This window comes from Terrapene carolina, unplaced genomic scaffold (assembly GCF_002925995.2).
Source record: "Terrapene carolina triunguis isolate 2854851 unplaced genomic scaffold, T_m_triunguis-2.0 Scaffold67, whole genome shotgun sequence".
Classification (NCBI taxonomy): Eukaryota; Metazoa; Chordata; order Testudines; family Emydidae; genus Terrapene; species Terrapene triunguis.
This window is the reverse complement of record NW_020664418.1, coordinates 30,307,089-30,327,670: the sequence shown is the minus strand read 5'-3', so window position 1 is coordinate 30,327,670 and position 20,582 is coordinate 30,307,089. Positions and strand designations below refer to the sequence as shown.

The following is a 20,582-nucleotide window of genomic DNA, read 5'->3' as shown; positions in this document are numbered from 1 at the left end:
CAGAGCTGTTTTCAGAGGGAAAAAATGGTTCTTGGGTTTTTTTTTTTTTTGTGGGGGGGGGGGGGGGGGGGGGGGTTGTGAGGTTTGACAATTGGTAGCTTGACCTAATAGAGAGGACTGGACAGGCAAGGAGCTGTCAGTCCTGGTAATGCAGAAGGGTCTATATCATGGTCCCATAACAAAGAGAGCTTATTTTTTATCCCAACTGATGTGGAACCAAGTTATGGTACTTTAAGGCAGAATGCTGACAGCTACAGTAGAACTCTCAAACATCTGAAGCTATCTTTAGTCAAGAGACCAATAATTTGCTATGGCTTTTTAAAAAGAGTAAATTGCAGCACAGAAAATGTTGCCAACAACTTCAAACTGTATATTACTAACACAATGACTGACAGATGAAAAGCTAATGTAAATATTAAAATGTCTGAAGAAAATCAGTCCACCTACTGTTTTTGCTTGATGAAAATGAGTCACAGAAACATATGTAAGGAATATTACAGAAAGGCATAACAAAAGAGCAATGATGTAAATATACTGCAGCACAACTACCCAGCACTAGCTCAGTGCCAAATAGTCCGAAGATTATTGTTTTTTTCAATATTTCTAATATTAGAAATTACATTCCATAATTATCTGAGATCCAAAACATCTCTTCAAAAGTTACAATGCTAAAATTGGCAGCAGTGGCTTTATGACAAACGCTTGAAGGTTTAATCATGTCCTAAAAACATTATTTCAGTGTGAGATCACACACTTCAATGCAACTGCAATTGCATTTATTTGAATGCGCTATCGCATATTCTGAAAAAGGCATATACTGCGCAATCATTTAAATAAACAGCTGCATGAATTTCAATATAGAGTTCCAGCAACATGGACATGTCTAGAAAGTGCCCAGCCTTGGTACATTGTTAGAAAAGTAGTAGAAAAACATGGCTTTTTTTTCTAATTGGCATTTAAGAACTGCATGGACTCCTTGTTACCAAAAAACCTATTTGAGCAACCCATGCATTTTTGTTTTTAAAGCAGCTCAACTATTTTTTTTCATGTGAAAAATGCCATTCTCCCCCCGCCCCCCAAGCTGGATAACTCAAACAGTTAAAGCACTTTGATAAAAATTTATCTTTGGGCTAAGAATAAAGATGAGAGATTTCAGCCCCAAAGGTAAATTTTTCAAAAAGTTAAACATCTGAAAATAAGAACTTGGAATGAAAGAGGCTCTTAAACCTTATGGTGTCACGATGTGGCTCCATAACATTGAAGACAAGAACTTGCAACCCTTATTCACATGATAGTCCTACTGACATCAATGGGAGCTGTAGATGCTCTGCATGGAGAAAAGAATACTCTTATTAAAGACTAAGGCAAAGCATCTATACTGTAGAATAACCAAGGAATACTACAATCCAAGGATAGTTATATACTGTAGTTACCATCAAGGTATGATAGGGAACCATAAGTCAGTTAATTAATAGTGAAATGAGAACTATGCCACAATCAGTTTGCAAATCCGCAGCCAAAAATGGGCAAGGGGTAGCACTGTATGTTGATTCAGAACTGGGACAAATCCAAATGTCAGACTGATACCTAATAGATTCTTGAAAATGGAAACACTGTAGGCCAATTGCCAAAACTCAAGCAACCAAGACGACAATACACAAAATGTTGTATCGAACAGCAGGTAAATGTCACCATAATAAAGTCAACCAAATATAACATTCATGCTGAGCAAGGTATGAAATGCAATCCACCTAAAACTTTTTCCAAGGGAAGATTTTAGTTTAAATTTCTAAGTATTCCACAGTCCAAAAGCTGAGTACTATTTAAGCCACATATACCCCTCCCAGAAGGGGAAGTCTCTTCTGAAAACAGGTACATCCGCTCTCTAGTGGGAAGGGTTTGCAGCCATGTGACGAGGGAAGGCAAGCACAGAATATAGGCTAGAAATTGCATAGCTTTTTCCCCAGTTGTGCCCTACAACTGATAGTCCCAACTGCACAGTGTTCACATAGACTGGCCTGACTGGACAGGGAAGGAGACAGCATTGACATGCTAGCTCCATTCCATGAGACTATGGCTCTTTTCTCAAATTCATTTGCTCTCTTTAGTACCATGCAGTGGACGGAAGCTTACAGTTTCTAAAATTGGTGTTTGGGGGGGAAAAGATACAAGTAGGTCTTCTCCATCCTGAACTTCTATTTTAGTTAGCTTCTGTGATCTAAGTGAGATGAGGAAAACCTGATGCATTTTGAAGTATAAAATGGAAGCTAATACAATGAGTCCCGACACATTGGCTACAACGAACAGATTGAGTGCTAGTCAGGAGCCAATGAAAAATAAGGCTGAATGCTGGTTGAGGCCTCCAGTTTTCAATTGTAAATGACCTTTTTACTGGTAAATTCTACTGAAAGTTGGCTGGCTCAAGATTTAGGGTTTGTTTACACTATGACAGTGACACTTCGTGTGAAAGATTTATTTATGTGCTCCCAAATAGACCAATAGCCCAATGCTGCGGAATTTACTTAGGCAAAACTGAAGTCAAGGGGAAGTTTTGACTAAGGCGTGTGTGGTATTTTCACAAACTATATCAACGTTGACACATAGTAACACCTCATGAAATAAGCCCCTAAAATGAGAATGGGGGTGAGCATAGGAAAGGCAGCTGAACAGCAAAGTGGAGTCTAAACACTTTGATGCACTTTACTAGTTTAAAAAAAAAAAAAAGTAAATGTAGCAAATGTAAATGCAACAGGACTTCTCTCTCAGCCAAAGTAGTTATAGAGCACAACTTACTTCAGCCAAGTCTGGAGAAAGACAGAGCACCTGCTCTCCTCCCTAGAGAGCTTTCCTTGCTGATTCTCACTGCCAGACTTAGTCCCCAGCCCCCACAGCAAATCCCTCATATACCACAAATGGGGATATTAACTGTTAACAGCTGGCCCAGAACACTGAAAATCCCTGAACTCAGGAATAGCAACTGTGGTTCTACCTTTACCTCAGGGCCGGCTCCAGGCACCAGCTTGGCAAGCAGGTGCTTGGGGCGGCCACTCCAGAGAGGGGCGGCAGGTCCAGCTATTCGGCGGCAATTCGGCGGACGGTCCCTCACTCCTGCTCGGAGCGAAGGACCTTCCGCCGAATTGCCACCGCAGATCGTGATCACGGCTTTTTTTATTTATTTATTTATATTTTTTTTGGCTGCTTGGGGCGGCCAAAACCCTGGAGCCGGCCCTGCTTTACCTGGAAGAAAGGGATTAATCCCCTCCCTGTTAAACTCTGAAAGGTATTTTTTGTGTTCGTACAGCTTCTAGCACAATGGGGCCTAACCTGATTGTGATCTTCAGGCGCTACCAACCCATAAATGTTTAATAATTATAGAAATCTTGCCAATTTTTTCCTTACCGAAATAGATACAGGTATCCTAGCATTTATAATATTTCCTTATCTTTCTGTTCTTGCTGAAGGGACTATCTTGAATATTTTAAATCGGGGTTTCTCAAACTTCACTGCACCATGACCCCCTTCTGAAAACAAAAATTACTACAAGACTCCATGAACCTAAGCCTGAGCCCCCGCACCTTGGGGGGGGTGGGGTGCGGAAGCTTGAGGGCCTAAGCCCTGAGCGGTGGGGCTTGGACTTTTGGGGCCCAGCAAGTTTAACAACAGCCCTGGCGACCCCATTAAAACAGGGTCGCAACCCATAATTTGAGAACCACTGTTTTAAATGATCTAATGCAGTGTTTCCCAAACTTGGGATGCCGCTTGTGTAGGGAAAGCCCCTGGTGGCCGAGCCGGTTTGTTTACCTGCCCCGTCCGCAGGTCTGGCCGATCGCGGCTCCCACTGGCCGTGGTTCGCTGCTCCAGGCCAATGGGAGCTGCTGGAAGCGGCGCGGGCCGAGGGACATACTGGCCACTGCTTCCCGCAGCTCCCATTGGCCTGGAGCAGCGAACCGCAGCCAGTGGGAGCCGCGATCAACCGGACCTGCGGACGGGGCAGGTAAACAAACCGGCCCACCCAGCCTGCAGGGGCTTTCCCTACACAAGCGGCGTCCCAAGTTTGGGAAACACTGATCTAATAGAAAACATTTAGTTGTCTATGTTTCCTAGGGCCACCACTGCAGATGGGATCAGAGAAAGTGGAGTAATACTGACTGGAGACGAACACTTGTATTCTGAACTCACTATTGCATGTTCTGAGCTAACTATTTTAAAATGCCAGAAATTTATCACAGAGCCCAGTTCCTCTAGTTCCAGATAACAGGCCTACCTCACTCTTTGATGAGCTTGGAAGCTGCACTAGGCTGACAGCAGATAGACTGGTCTTAGAATGAGACATTAATTTCTCTCTCCCCATTTGTTCACTGAAAATAAGTCCTGTTTAGGACCACACCAAAAGTATGATGTTAACTGAGTATTTATCACTTTTCTAATGTCTACAATTATGCAAGAATGCTCTGTCACTACAATTATCATCTCACTTAGCAAGCACTTTGTATTTTTATTCAACATCAGAGTTATCACAATATTCCATAGGGTAAGTCTCCTTGCTTTTTAACCACCATACTATTTTAATAATGTAGTCTTCACACTTAACTTGCTTTTGATACTGGCTGGAATCCATTAACAAACCCAGGAAAGACTATGATCAGCAGCAGAAAAACCTCATTCTGTGACCAGTATGATTTAATACAATTTCTAAGGTCACTGTATGTTGACACTACAAGATTTTTCAAGTCAGTGCCTAGAATGTTCTTTACTGCATGTCAAGCAGAAGATGGCACAGTCATATATACTGTCAACTTTCCTTCTAGCAAAGCGTAAGTTTTCTAAAGACAAAGCAGTGCTGGAATTCAGCTATTACAAGTCAGTGAGCCCACTCTTACCTAGCTAAACCACCCATCCTGAGAAGTACCACAGGATCTTTCATGAACTACCAGAGGACTATAAATCAGAAGTACTGGGGAATGATCGGGGTCCTCAGTGAACTACATGGGCTGAGGACTACCATAATTTTTATTCCTGCAAAGAGAGGTTTAAACTGTGCCCTGCTCCTTGCTGGAGGGGCTAGCCAAGCAGAGGGATTCTGAGGCATTTGGCCTAGACAAGAAAGACATAAACAATGCCTTAGGAAGTATAAGGGGAGCCATACTCCTTACATGCTACTGACAACTTATTGGCACAAAAAAGTACCACAGGTACCCCAGTCTTGCACTCAAGCACAAGAGCTGGATTCTGTCTGTTGCCTTCTCAGGTGCCTTAGGTCTGGGTGAAGGTAGCCTGCATCATCTCCTGCTCCCAAATGTGCCCACATAAAACAAACCAAGTGATAAATCTAATATCTTGCGACTAACATCCCAGAAAATGGTACCTCTATTTAATAATAGATACTTTTAGTCACTAGTTAGAGGGACATTCATTGCTCTGGCACCTGAGGCCCAAGGACCTCTGGGTATATTGTGTTGACAGGTTCTCAGAATATACTGAAATGGTCTAAGAGCAATATGCTGGACTGGAATTCTACCAAGAATAAAGGAAATGGCAATGAAAGACACAACCTACAATGAATGATTAAGTTCATGTGCCATGGATTTAAAAATATTTATCTCCAATTCAGATCAAATGATCTTTCTACAGAGAACTAGTGTGCAGCAATGTCAGCAGTTACCATCCTCTTATGGTTTTTAATTTCTAAATTATCTTTTAGCTAAAGAGAAGCATAAATATTTCAAAGCCTTGTTTCCCCTATGGCTAAAGTTGTTACCAGTACTGTATTATGTAACTGTCCTCTTCAGTATAATATTGAGAGGTTTTCCTCTATTATTTAGTATAAAAACAATTGTAGTTCATATTTAAACACTTTCAATTAAACAGTCAAGAAGTGAAATTGAAATGGTCAAGGAGCTAGCTTTATGAAATATGAATAAGAGCACAGTTTTGCTCATGTGTCCCAGCACTGCATAGGTTGATACCCACTTACGGTCTAACACCCCAGTCCTAATAGAAGCAAACTCCCATGTCTATAAAGTCAATGGTAGTTTTGCTTGCACGCTGCCAGATCAGGCCCTTCCAAACATATTTCTTCAGAGTTCTGCATGCTCCCCTGCCTTCCACGATGGACGGACATACATGATCTTCCTAGAACTCAAAACAAGACGCCAAATCTTCTCTTATTGTAGCCTCAGGCTAACACACCACAGCATGCAGATCTGTACATAATTTTGCACTGGCCAATATGATGAGGTCCACATACAACCTATCAAGTATACTTTGCACAGAGAATTGTGCAGTCTTGAAAAAATAAATGGCATCAGTCTATATTCTACTGTTCTGCAGAAGAATGATGTCTTATGATAGAGACAAGATTCAGCTGTAATGAATATCAAGGGGAATCTTTATGAAGGCCACTGTATATCTCTTTGGTTCTCGTCTCACAGATTAACTAAACACAGTCTCTCCTTAAATTCTGACCTGGGCTAGGCAATCATTGAAATAACAGCTTCCTGCACTACAAGATGTAACTGATGACGCCATCATGTCACTGAATGGTCCTGAAGGCTCTATTACACTCTAACTGTACTGGGCTGGGAGCAATATTTTCCTTTTTTGTGGTTGTAGGTTGTGCATTGGAAAGAGATTTATGGACTTCCTGGATTTTTCCTGTTTGTTATTCGCTTAGCTTGTAAACAACTTTCCTAATGATTTGGTCCTTTCCTATTAAAAACAAGTAAAAACAAACAAACAAAACTGGTGTTCCCACCTGAAGATGTCAAGTCTGGCTTTTTGCTGGAAGAATCTCTCTAAACAGAGATATAGGGATGCCCAGAATCATAGCTTTCATGCCCACATAGCTTTACTCCATTTCCCACCACTGACAATGTAACAGGGCCCTCAGCACCTCTACCAGATTGTGAAAACTACAGGCCTCTGGGAATTGGAAGCTGCCTTCAATTGCAGGTTCCACATGTGCTTGTGGTCAGCTGTAGCAGATTGGAGGGGTAAATAGGAGTAAGTGGAGGGTGGAAAGGACTTATTTTCTGTTAGCAGATTTGCTCATTTTGTTCAAAGGTAGGATACCCAAATAAGAAACAAACTTTTCTCCACATCCATTATTTAGTATCTGCACTTCTGTTGTGTATATATTAGTGTGTTCTGACCTCCAATGTAGCTGTCGGTATAACATACAATATACTGGCACCCAATATGGTGCAAGGACAAGCTTTATTTTCCAAGTTAAGAGCATTAGTAACAGTCATTACAGACTTGAATCCAAGCAGAGCTGTTCATTGTTACGTTAAGCACAGGCCAGGAAGCTTAGAATGCTTGTTTTAGTCACCCCAAAGAAGACTCAAAACTTGCTGATGACTAATTGAGGGCTTAGCCCTGTACATCCATCCACAAATGGGGCTCTCCTTGAAGACAATGGGAATTTTGCATGAGAAGACCTTTCAAGACTGAGCTCCATACTCTCCCTAGTACTACAGTTAATGAGAAACTCTGCGCCAGTTATATGGTTCAAAACCACAGAAGTTATTATCTTTAATCTTAAAAACAATAATTTTCAGAAGTGCAAGTTATGGCTGTACGAGGGCAGATTTAAGATATACACCTTCTAACAAAGGGTGAAGGTAATTCAAGCTGCATATATTACGCCTTTCAGGGAGACAAGTGCCCCAAATGAACACTTGCACACATCACAATATTAATACATAAGTTTGCCACAGATTTTAGTGACCACACATTTTTTCATTAAAAACAAAATGGAAAGTTTTATTAAAGAGATTTTTAAATACATTAAAATGAAGACAAGTGATATGTTACTTTCTCACTTCCTCCTTCAGGAAAGGAGAATGGAAAGAAAGCATTACAACATTTTTATAGTGCTGTGTATCCCAACTTGCACCTGCCATCCTCAGCCCAACACAAACTGCAGGTACAGAAGGACATCTGTACAGATTTCTGTACAAATGCTTCTCACCCACAAATAATGAACACCAGTCATCGCTTACAGCACACATGACAACGAGCATTCATTTGATACTTTAACCCCACTTTTACCAAGCATCCAACAGTTGTAAAAGGAACACTAATCAAAGTTAATAGCTCTTGGAACACGCAACATATCCTCAAATGCTTCCTCAGTTCATTGCGGTCTTTCTATATTTCTCTTTTGGCTGATGGTACTGGAGCACTGTAAAGAAAACAAGAACCAATTAACAACTTCATATCATGGATCTCATAACTGCTTCCATCTTCCCTCCCAGTGAATGAGCTGAGTACTAGGCAATTTAACAGAATTTCAAGTTACAGGTTCTGTTCCCAATGTTGCATGTTTGCAGTTAGCTAGTAGCCAGGGTGTTGCTTATATATGCAGACAAGGATTTTTACAGTGCCTCTCTTCAAATGCAGTATCATTCTAAACTCTGATGTGAGGGAATCACTAAATATCCATTCCTCCTCCTCCTCCTCCCCAGCCCAGTGGTCATAAGGCACAAACTAAAAATCATGCCCCCACCCCCATGCGCTAACCTACTGCATTCACCCAATAGAATTCTCTTAATGATATTTTAAAGAGCTTACAAATCATCTATTGGTATCTGAATGTTTAAAAAAAAATCATCATAAAACTTATGTCTGGATGTAATGCCCTATAGCTTACTTAGTTGCATACACATTCAGAGTAGATGTTTTTACAAACCAGACACATGGGCAAGATAGAACCTTTAGTGAATAATTTCTGGAAAATTCAATCCTACAAAGTGTTTGTTTTTCTGCCAGCCGGGGTAAAACTGGATAACAATTACTACACATCCTTCATATCCCTGACATCTGCATTATATGGGTTTGCTGCAGACAACACAGTAGATAACAGTTTGGGAAACATGCACTTAAAGTATACCGAGACAGGGCAAAAGCAGATGTGCAAAAATCAAAGGGTAACCTGACTGTTTTTATTTTGCTTTCTTCCATGCCGCTGCACCGCCGCCACCACCATACAAATCCTCTGTCTCTCTAAATATATAAATATAATCTTACATTTCTTTGCTTGGTGGCCAGAGATTGAGTAATAATTTTACATTTATAAAGACCCCTGAAGGATCACAAAGTTCTTCATAAATACTGTATATATACACTACTACTGAAATGCAGTCACCTCTGGGGAGGATGGCAGCAGCCAAATAGTGCACAGCACAACAATGGCTGTGGTTAAAGATCACATGGAATTAACATCCACGCAAGGCATACAGTGCCTTCAGGTTTAAGGTCTAATTCAAGAGACCACCTTCACAATCTACATGTTACTCTGTTTTCTGTTTAAGAAAGATGAAGGGCTGTATTTATAGCAGAGACTGGTTTAAGTATTCCAAAGCTGAGACTCTGGCCACTAAGCAATCCTACAAAAGAAGGCTGAGGTCATTTCAAGGGGCATGGTTAAATGCTAGAATTTTTGGAAGGTGATGGTTAATTGAATTCAAGTATTCATCTTGTATTGCATTTACATTAGGCCTGATCCTGCAGTGGCTCTGCCTGCAGAACTGTTAAGCATAAGGAATCAGGCCTAGCATGTGTAACTGAGTTTCATTATGTAAGAGTGCATGTGACAGAATTTAAATAAAAAAAAAAAACCCACACACCTTAAGGGAAAAAGTACTGAATGAGCAACTTACCACATGCCATGTCCCATTAGCCTGCATGTCACACTAGCCCAGGCATGCTGACAGGAGAAAGGTGATAGTTTTTCAAATTTTGGAGCCAATCCTCTGCTGCTGCTGGTGCCTTCTTTACTCAGACCTCAGATCCATTCTTCTACTCCCTGGTTCAAGATGCAGCAACATAACAAACATGTTGCTTTTCTTCCATCTTTGCAAACTGACATTTGAGTACATTCCAATGCTGATGTACATACCATAATCTCACATTATCCGAAAAGCTCTCTACTATGTGCCAAGGCCATTTGAAATAGAATGTACAGGGTTAGTGTAGCTGAAATGTAGCATTTTTACTTATTTTTCACTTTTACCTTCATATAAAAAGGTCTTCATTATAGCCATACCATACTAACATGTAATGACGACAGAGCAACATTGACTGAGTAGCCAAACTGTGCTCAAGGTCCCATAATCCACTGGGTATGATAACATTACAATGCATCTATGTTGTGTACATATAGCACCTTTAACACAAACTGCATCCTAAAAGGCTTTATAGAGTTAAATCCGTGCTTTTTTCCCCACCCTAAATCTGAGAGGACAATGATGTTCTATGCACAGGAGAAAAGAGGTTTTCAGATAAAATTGAAGAGCTCAGAGGGGAAAAAAATATTAGACTTTGCCAGGTGTCAGAAGCTGCAGAAAAGCAGGTTTCCTAAACAATGGCAAGATAGAGGAGGCACATGCTAGAAAAAAAGTGAGGGAGAAGAAAAATTCATGCAGGATGTGAAAACAAGGACGGCAATTTTGAATGGGATCTTGAAACAGTGGTAATCGAGAGTTCTTTGGGTGGAGTATGTAGGAAGGCAAGCAACACCATTCTGCACATGCTAGAGTCTGGAGAGCAATGACTTGGGGAGCTATGAAGAGGGTTCAGTAGTTAACAACAGTAAAAGCAAGCAGAGATGCAGACTTGGGAAGAGTGTTTATATTACTTACACAAAACTTTCTAGGTTATATACAGACTGACGGAGGGCCCAATTCTGAACTAACACTGCTATAAATCCAGGGCAACCAATAAAAATCAAAGGGAGTTACTCTGATTTATACTTATGTAACAGATCAGATTCTGGTCCACAGTCTGTAAAGTGCTTTGGGGTCCTTTTGGATAAAGTGCCATATATGCTTAAGGCAACACTTGTACATTTAATTTTATTTTTACAGTACTGATGAAGGTCTAGGTGACTCAATACAGGTGAAATCCCACCTATATCATAAGTAAAAGTTACACATATTGCAACATTGAACAGCATGCTCATCTGAAGAATTGTAATGCCTCAATTGCTTCTAAGTTCACGAGATATCTGATTATAAATTGAAACCCACCTGTGTGCACTTCAATGAGTGCTCATCTGTTTGAAATGCTGTAAGACTTACAAATGAGACTAGAAAGATATCAAATAAGTGCCCCCTCCCACCACATTGGGCACGTTGTCAGGGCTGTAGCACCTGACTCCCATTAAAGTCTACGGAAGTTGTGGGGAGAATAAAACCCCCATGTAGCTCAGTAACATTATCCATTAAATTTACTTATTTATTCTTACTCTGCCTCCTAAATTAGCTTTTTCCTGTGACTATAACTGACAATCTAGTTTCTAAATGGAGGTTCAAAATGAAATCATATAATCAAGCTGTGCTTTTCTGCTTCATGCAGCATCATGACCCAAAAAAATCTGTACTCTTGTAATTTTGTTAACGATGCATACACAAAAGTGAATGCCGTTTGCCCTTTTTTGACTCTTTGACTGGGGAGAAAATGCAGCAATAAAATTTTGTTTTCCAAGCTATGATCCAGAAAACACATAAGGAAGCAGACAGGAACAGTAAAATGTTCTTTTTTTTTTTTTTTAAACCAGTCACTCTGAACACAACTACTTTTTTGTCGAGGTCCTGAAATGAATTCCCTCCTATACATTAACATTTTATTGTGGGCAAGGGATGTTAAAATAAGCAAAATCCTTGCTGGAGACCTGTGGTTTCTGTCAGCCCAGCTTAACTGCTAAGTCAACAACACGTACTCACATGTTAATGTCACCTTTTTAGCAGGCTTATCATGAGATTCATCAGCAGAGGCCATTAAGATAGCAATGTCCTGCACAGTGTCCTCAACCATGCTAAAGATGACGCAAGTTAAATGATGGTGGCAGATGAATACCATTAACCCATGAAATGGACAGGGAATCCAGATCTGTACTCCCCTAAATGTGGAGAGGGGTGGAAATCTGAATCCAAATTGGATTTCATGGCCAGACCTCCTATCCACACAAAACAGACCAAACCAAAACCTGGAGTCCAATCTCTGACTGGTGAAAGAGGAGATGAATTGGAAGTGTGGACGTCATATCTTATGGTTCAACTCCTTCTCAAATTCAGAATTGCTCTGCAATGGTTTATTGTTTCAATAACTGTTTAAAGGGGAAGGGCTGTGGAGATATCAGGTTTCTAATGGAAAACCAAACATTTAAAATGGTTTATTAAGCTATATTGAGTTTTTATTATGCTTCAGATGTTTTTTTCCCTCCTTTCTGAATGAAAAGGTATTTCCCTTCTCTATTTGGTTTCCTTACAACTGCTCTTGTGTGGAAATTCGCAAAATGTTTTATATGCTTTATTTATTTTCTGGTAGGAAAGAGTTATTTCTCTTTTTGATTTTTGTATCCAAAGAATGCAAGAGAGAGGGGGTTTTTTTGAGTTTTTTTCCCCTCTGCGTGACCCAAATCTGGCTTGGGGAAATACAGCACAACAGTGCAGCCTATGCCAGTCAAATATGCAGATGCATATCAAGAGATGGACAAGAGACTTAACAGTGGTGAGCTAAAGAAGAGAGCAGTTCAGAAAGTCTACCCTATGACACACAAGTATGCTAATCAGACAGGACTCTTAACTCAGAGCATCCACAGCTTTCTATGTGAGACAACAGACCTAAATACGCATCCTCAGGGCAAGGGAGCTCTGTGTAGAGTGCAGTGAAAAATGAACTAGACTCACTGGGTCGTACATGACAAGGGGTTTGTCCAGCAGCTCAACACTAGAATTGTATTGCCAAATCCCCTCCTACAAATATTCTTACTGCTAGCCCAGCTACTAACTTTTCTAATTGCTATTACATACAGCTCAGGAACAATGCTTGTATATTTACAGCATTAAAAATATATTTAATTGCACAATAAGATACTAAATTATAGAATGTAGGTGTCCCTAGCCTCTGTTTGCCAGAAGCTGGGATTAGGTGACAGGGCATGGATCACTTGATGATAACCTGTATGTTCATTCCCTTTGGGACACCTGCCACTGGCCACTGTCAGAGGACAGGATAGGATACTGGGCTTGATGGACCTTTGGTCTGACCCAGTATGGCCATTCTTATGTAGAATTTTAACTTAGTTCATCTGATACAGCAGATTTGGTCTTGTGAGGTGCTGAGCACTAAGGCTGTAAGTACCACCCTGCAGCATTTGTAGTTTTTGAGAGGCCTGGACTCTGACGTGGGCCCTTGCAGGAGGAAACACTGATCTTGCAGCCTAAATGACTGCAAGGGCTCTTGCAGTCCAAGTCTCTCATTGGGGAGAGAAGGGAGATGCCTCTCATTGGTTAGTTAGAAAGGAGATACTCCACCTCCACCTTCTGTTTCCTGAGAGCTGGAGAAGTAGATAGTTGCTCCTTCTCAGCAGCTGGCATGCCCTCCTCTTCGTACTGTGGTTTTTCTCATGTACAATTTAAGGAGCAGCTCACCTAGGCAGGCAGTTGCCTGTATCTCCCTACTGAAGCCAACAGAGGGCTGGAAGGAACAACTTCTGCAAGGCTTGATATCTGGCTTCACTCCAAGGAACTACTAATGAATGAGGTTCCAAGGGGTGAACATGAAAAGTGTGGATGATTAGCCGTGGGGGGCACTAAGAGGAGGAGGAGAAAGGTATGTGAGAGGAGAAGGAATAATGAACCCCCAGGGAGAATGTATGGCGTGCATGTTTGAGAAGGAAGGGCCAACCCCCCATGGAAGAGGATTGTGTATGGAGATATGGGATGAAGCCACTAGAGCCCCCTCTTAGCTAAGAATACATCTTTTTCCCTAGTGAAGGCAAGGCCTAAGGGAAGGTGAATGTATGAGAGTGGTAAAGGAGGAATAGACAGCTACTAGGGGGAATGAGCATTGCTTGGGTGAGAAAGGAAAGCTGTATGAGATTGGGCACATCTACAAATGTGATTTGGGGGCCATTTCAGATTTTTGCTTGGGGGGCCCCAGTAATGTATCATTACACACCTTCAGCTCCCACAGGGTCTTTGGGTGCTTGGTACTTTGCTGAATCAGAGCCTATATGGATAACCATCTACCAAATAAGAAATGTGTGTTATACCAACACTTTTTACACAACGTTATTCCTTCTCTGATTTATAGCCAGGGCTTAGATACAACTGTTATTCTAGATAGCTTCTTATACTATCCTAATCACCGTAGTATCCAAGAACCTTCCTATAGTCCATTACACGACATGATAAATGTGATTTGTGATGGGTGCTGCAAATAAGCCTAAATTAGAAAGATTATAGACATAAATATCACTAGTGTTTGTCCAAATGCCACAAAAAATAGGCTTACGAAAACTCAGATATAAAAAGGAGTAAGTGTTAGTCTGAAATTAGATGCTTCATTTTAAAGTCAAGTTTACCTGATATCTTCATCTTTTAGTTTCCTGGCTGCCTGTTTGGACAACTTAATCTGCAAGTCCAGTCTATGTAGAAAATCTTTGGCAGATAGTTCTTCGGGTGCAGCAGGTTGATTGTCAGGTTCTTGAGGACTGGGAGAAGAAGAACTACTCTCTTCCTGAACTGTCATTGGTCCTTCACCACAAAGAGAAATGTCAATAATTTCATTCTCAGGCGATTCCAGCGAATTAAGTCCATTGAACAGTAACGGCTTCTCTGATATAACTGGAATATTCAGCGTTTTCCTCAGGAATATACAGTCATTGGTAAATAGTTTATTTGCCCGTTTTATTTGTTCCATCTGGAAGAGAGAAGAAAAACAATTAAATTGAAGCAGTACTGATTTCTGTAAAGTACAGAATGCCACCATCCTCAAAATACGCAACAGTCAAGCAGTTTTATAAGTGAGGACTTTCCTTGAAACAATTACTTTGTCTTAATTTAGAATATAAAAGGAGCTATTGCATATAGAACATTTACTCTCAACTATGTTTTGTCTTGCCATTAACTCAGCCTTTTTGCTTTGCTTTCTTTGTCCATGCACGAGGCTTTATGCTACTGGAAGTCTCCCTAAGGGTATATTTTTTTGTTCTACATAAAGAAACTTTCCCTAAATTTGAGTATTCCATTCTCTTCAGAACCCAAATTTAGGTCACCTTTGCTCAGCAAAAATACACAATAATGCATGAAAAAAGCTGCATTATTTTGCATTCATGTTGGGGCCAGTCTGAGAGAGTAACCCTCAGAGAACTGCCTGGATTACTTAGACCTAAAGTATAAGTAATCCCAGCATGTGAAGGTGTTTAGGGCTTCAGGGGTACACTAAGATGTTTAGACCATATAGCTGTCTGCCTATCTTGAAAGACCCACAAATAGTGAACTTCATGGGTTTTTGAGAAGTCGAATATGTTTAATCTGTGGTGCCACTCCCTGCTTTGGTGTGTTTGGTTTTACATAAATGCAGAGATCTCTAATTAGGTCCTGAATTTGGTCCCATATTTTGTGAGCACGGTAGTGTAGGTGGTCAATTCCTGGCCAAAACCAGCCATTGGTATTCTACAGCATGAGCAGTGGCTACCCTCCTTATTTTACACAATCAATTTATACAAATATCAGAATGCAGTTTGGAGGTCTCACCACTGGGTGCTCCATCTTGATCTAAGTAACCTGCCCATCACACAATAGAAACTGACATCTCAGTGGGGCCCATCTTTCTATCATTATGGGTAGGGGCCCCACGGATTCTGCAGCTGCAGAATTTGCCGTGACAGTCACCGATAGCTGCACAATCTCAGCTTTCAGTTTTGTTTTTAATTGTTTCTAGCCCTAGAACCTTAAAAACAGGAACTAAATGCAAACTGATGAAGTGATAACTGCAGAGAGCCTGAAACAATAGCTCTGAGAAGTGTGAGCTGCCTCATTCATCTCTATCAGGGCCTTGTGCTTCCCAGGAGTTCATGGCTGTGGAATTTGCCATTTTCTAAGATGTTATGGAATTTAGCATTTTTACACTAGAATCTAACATTCTGCTACATCCAATCATGTGAAATTTTATTTTAATCTCCCTACCTTGTTGGGACCTGCCTGCAACTGCCTCTTGCTCTCCAACCTTCCCCACAAGGGAGAGTCAGCTGGATCACAGTGCACTCCCTACACACTGCTCCATTTCACTAGGTAGTATAGGTTGCAAAGCCAGAGCTGAAACCCCAGCTTCCAGTCTGGAGAACATCTCAGGGCCAAGGCCCCAGAAACCAGAAGCCACCAAAGCATACAGAATCATTTACTTGCTCGATACCAAAATTCTGATTACACTGGTAATTGGAAGGCATGACTTTCTTTAAAGGAGAAATCAATCTACAGAACTGTAGCACAAAGGCTGAAACCCAATATGTCTACCATGACTTGCATTTGTAAAGGGACTAGCAAAATGATAGCTGATAAATAATGCACCCTAAAGCTGTTTATCATGCTTCACTGTAACTCTGCCAGGGATGGTTTGTTCTTCCTCCCTGGAATACTGCTTAAGTATATCTTCTTGTGGCCCTTCAGAGAGCCCATGTATTTTAGTGGTAGGAGTTAGGGACCCCTATGTTTTAATCTCCACTCTAAAATTCTGTGAGTAGTCTTGGACACATCGCTTGAGAACTGATGACTAAGTTCAGTTACACTCACAGAACTTCAGTGCCTCCAATAAGGATTCATAGGTGTAAATATGAGTGGAATTTGACACAGTGACCTTTCCTATGCTGGGAAAATTCATAAGCATTTCTCTGCACTGGCATAGGTCCACCTGTGCTAAAAATAGGTGAAGTTTGGAAGTTGCAATGCAAACAGAGTACAGGTATTTTAACTTTAATGTTGTTCAACCCTGGAACTGGACAATCTGGTGGTAAAAAATGTTTTTTAACACAGCCATAGGTGAAGCTGTACCAAGGCAGAAAATGCTTATGAACTTTCCTATTATACATGCACCCTATGTTTGGAGAAAACAAACAGTAAAATAAAAATACTAATAGTAGTCACTTATTTAGGGATGTTGCAAGAGATTAGGGTGACCAGATGTCCCGATTTTATGGGGACATTCCCGATTTTGGGGTTTGAATGTTTACATTGTACAAAGCTCACAACTTCTTGGCTTTGTAGGAGCAACATTTAACAATATTCTAGCCATCATCCTTTAAATTCCCACAATGACGAACCCACACTCACTTATTCTCTTAGAATATTTCGACTAAAGATTTTATTTGGTGTTTAACAGAATCAGCTTGATAGATCTTTACAAATATATTATTTATAAACATCAAAATTTTCCCAGATTACCAAAGAGATTACACTAAAGACCACAAACTAACATCTCCCCTCCGCCCCATGCAATCTCTTGTCAGTTGTAGGCTTCGTCTACACTACATTACCCTTGTTCAGAACAGGTCTAGATGACAGTGACTGTCAGCACTAGTGCTCCCATCATTGCTACAACCAATGGGAGCAATAAGGAAGGGAGCCATAGCAGAAAACTTTTGTTTAAAGTAGGGTAGATAATTAAGGCCTTGGATATCCTTTTCCCTACCTGGCACGTGGATAGAATGGCAAGAGCAACTTGAAAGATACCTATGGTAGATAAACATGATGCCCCATGTTGTAGCCAGCACTCTTCTGGTGAAGGGCAAATATGTGGACCTTTTGTTTCCTTTAAAGATAATCAATACCTCTTCTTAAACAGCTGGAGGAAGTCATTGTGAGAGGTACAAGTTCTTCAGCCTCCTCACCCTCTCAAGAGATGAGGATGTTGCGTTCACATCACTCTGAGCCCCTACTGAAGTAAGACCTGATCCAACTCCCAGCAGTCAACAGAAAGACTCTCTTAAACGTCAGTGACTTGGTTTAGCCCTATGAGGCAGAGCCGAGTGTGACTGGGATTGCTGCTAAAGCACTTTTCATTTTATAAGGCATATACAAAGATATTCTTTAATAAAAGTTGGTCCTAAGTTTCTATTTTTAAAAAAATCTTCTGTTTACATTATGGGGGCGTTAAAACTCTAAAGCCTTTATTCAAGACTTGGTAAATTAAGGAGACTGCTAGGAATGTCTCGTAGATAGCAAATGGGAGTGAAAAATTAGTACTTACTTCTTATACTGTCACAATGGCAATTTAAATAGGGAGAACTAAAAAAAGGCACATCTTGACATCTGAAATTGAGGGCTAGATTACTATTTTGTTTCAGGTGTATTCTTTGACTGGTCTGGCTTGAAATGTATTTTAAGTAATTTAAATCAAAGTTAAAAATTGAGCTTAATTTTTAATGTTAGTATTCCATGCTACAATGCCACTCTGAAATACTGAAGTTCCTATTTAGAAATATATTTATACAAATGTATTTTAATTAAATTGAATTACAATGCAGTAGTCCCAGTTCTGAATAAAAACCAAATTTAAACATTTCCAACACCATTTGTCACTAGATGTGAGAGGGTTTTTTTTTTTAAATGTGTGAGAAAAAACTAAGTTACGATGGTGAGTGTATAAATAAACTAATGGCAAACCAGTTCAGCTTAATCACAGAGTCTTATTGAGTCAGATTCTGCTTTCATTTACACCAAAAAACCCCAGAGTAACTTCACTGACTTCCACAGCATTACTCCGATCAGTAAGGAGTAATCAGGAGTTGACTCAAAGTAGAGTTACTCTTCTTTCCAAAAGGAAATAAAGACTTTGACCTTATTCACAATGGGAGCCAAATATTGTTAATTATAACTGTATATAAAAAGCTGTTACTAGAAGGTTTTTAGTATGTTTTCCCTTAGGGCAGCTGAAACTTGGTTTGAAAACTATTATGACATGATGCTAGAGAGAGCAGGTGGTGGTTTGCATGGGTAATGTATAGCACAGCTTATGTATCATGGCTCTCACAAGAAAAAAAATATTCCTATCTATGCTGATCTGGAAAAGCTTATTAGAAACAACCATGTACAGGTTCCTGGAGCCTGCACAGTGGACTGGGCCACATTGTCATGTTGTAGATATTAATTTGAGATTATTAGTATTTTTTTAAGGGATGGTTGTGGATGTATTACTGCAGCAATACATTTATTAAAGACTCGCACCTGGATGAAGAGTCCCCATCTATGGTCTTCTCTTATTCACAGCTGGCCAAGCATTTCTTCATCTATTCCTGCAACTTCTGCTTTAACACATGGCCAGGGAGGGACTGAGCCCTCCTCCATCAGAAACCACTGGCTCATGGAGGGCCAGGCATTAACTCCCCCATCACCTTACTGTCCCCCCAAACTTGCATGTGATGAGGAGGGATTTTTCCTCTCTACACCCCCTTCTTCTCCCTTAGCAGTGAGCGAGGATTCTCACCTCACCCCATCCCTCTCACAACCTCAGATGGCTCACATCTAACCAAGGATTCCTGTCACTCTCCATCCCATTTCTTCTGGCTGACAGCTATGGTTGTCAACCCTCCAGGAGTCTCCAGGAAATAAAGATTAATCTTTAATTAAAGATATCATGTGATGAAAACTCCAAAAATACATCCAACCAAAACTGGCAACCCTACTCACAGCTGGCTAAAGATTTCCCAGACGGCGTAGCTCTTGTACCATATATCTGGCTGGGTATCCCTCCTTCCCCCCAGGCCCAGACCCCAAGTGGCTCATACCTCGCCAGGGATCCCTCCTCCTGCAGCTGCGCTGTCTCACACCGAACTGGGAATTCCTCCCCCACTCCCACTGGTCTGGCCCATTAATTATATTCTGGTAGCTCCAGATCGCAGCTGAGTTCAGGGCCCACGGCGTGCGGTCGGGGCCGGGCCCAGGCCCAGCGTTTACGCTCTGAGGCGAGGAGGAAGAGGAAGGGCTGTGACTCCTCTTCTACAAACGCGGGCCCGCGGAGATTAGTGACTCGCCCGATGTCCCAGGGACCTAGCCAGGACCCAGCAGCCTTTCTGCGCGGCGCCTCGGCCACAAGCCCATCCTTCCTCGCGCCGGGCCAGGGCGCCCTCCCCTCTCGGGGTCCCCGGACCTGCCCGGCCGCCCTTACCGTAACTCCATACTTGAGCGCGATGCCCTGCAGCGTGTCGCCCGCGCTGAGGCGATGCTCCAGGTAGCGCTCCGCCAGGGGGGCCGCTACGCTGGCCGTGCTGCCGTACGAGCGGATCTTGGTGCGGGCCAGGCTCTGCGACAGCTCGGCCTCCGACTCGGACTCGGAGCCAGAGCGGGCGGCCGGGGGCTCCTCCCGCAGGGAGAGCGGCACTGGCGGGAACTCTGCCATGACCCGCGCCTTCCCCTGGGCCGGCGGCTCCCTCAGTGCTGCGCGAGCTCCGCCTCCGCAGCAGCGAGCCGAGCAATGGGCATGGCCGGCTGCAGAGGAACTCGAGTCACCGCAGCGAGGGGCGGCTGAGACCGGCCAAGCGCCGATGACACCACAGCAGTCAGGGAAACAGGAAAAAAGTGCGCGGCCTCAGGTAGAATTGCGTCTACCGTCTGCGCACGCGCAACCCCCTGCTGCGGCTCTAAGGAGCATGCACAAAGCCCGTGCGCATGCCTAGTAGAGCAGTGAAGCTCAGCTGAAGCTTCTGCCCTTCGCCCGGAATTTCGCTGATGCTTTGCGTCCTGTCCCGCCGCGATAGCGCCGGGAGGGGGGAAGATGCTGAGCGAGGGGCAGGTGCGGAA

At 41.9% G+C, this 20,582-nt stretch overlaps 1 protein-coding gene across 2 annotated transcripts in view; it reads right to left on the bottom strand.

Moving 5' to 3' along the window:
• The window catches only part of LYSMD2 (LysM domain containing 2), a 28,984-nt gene extending 8,605 nt beyond the window's left edge, over positions 1-20,379 (bottom strand). The window contains exons 1-3 of one of the 2 annotated variants that reach the window (XM_024199794.1): positions 19,951-20,379; positions 14,372-14,709; positions 7,811-8,185 (exon numbers count right to left, since the gene is read on the bottom strand). In XM_024199794.1, the coding sequence (XP_024055562.1) occupies positions 8,152-8,185; positions 14,372-14,709; positions 19,951-20,181 (603 nt within the window). In that variant the 5' untranslated portion in view covers positions 20,182-20,379 and the 3' untranslated portion in view covers positions 7,811-8,151. Of the gene's footprint in view, positions 1-7,810; positions 8,186-14,371; positions 14,710-19,950 lie in introns of those variants that run through there. The other variant, XM_024199785.2, reaches the window with a different exon arrangement.
• Positions 20,380-20,582: the final 203 nt, after the last annotated feature.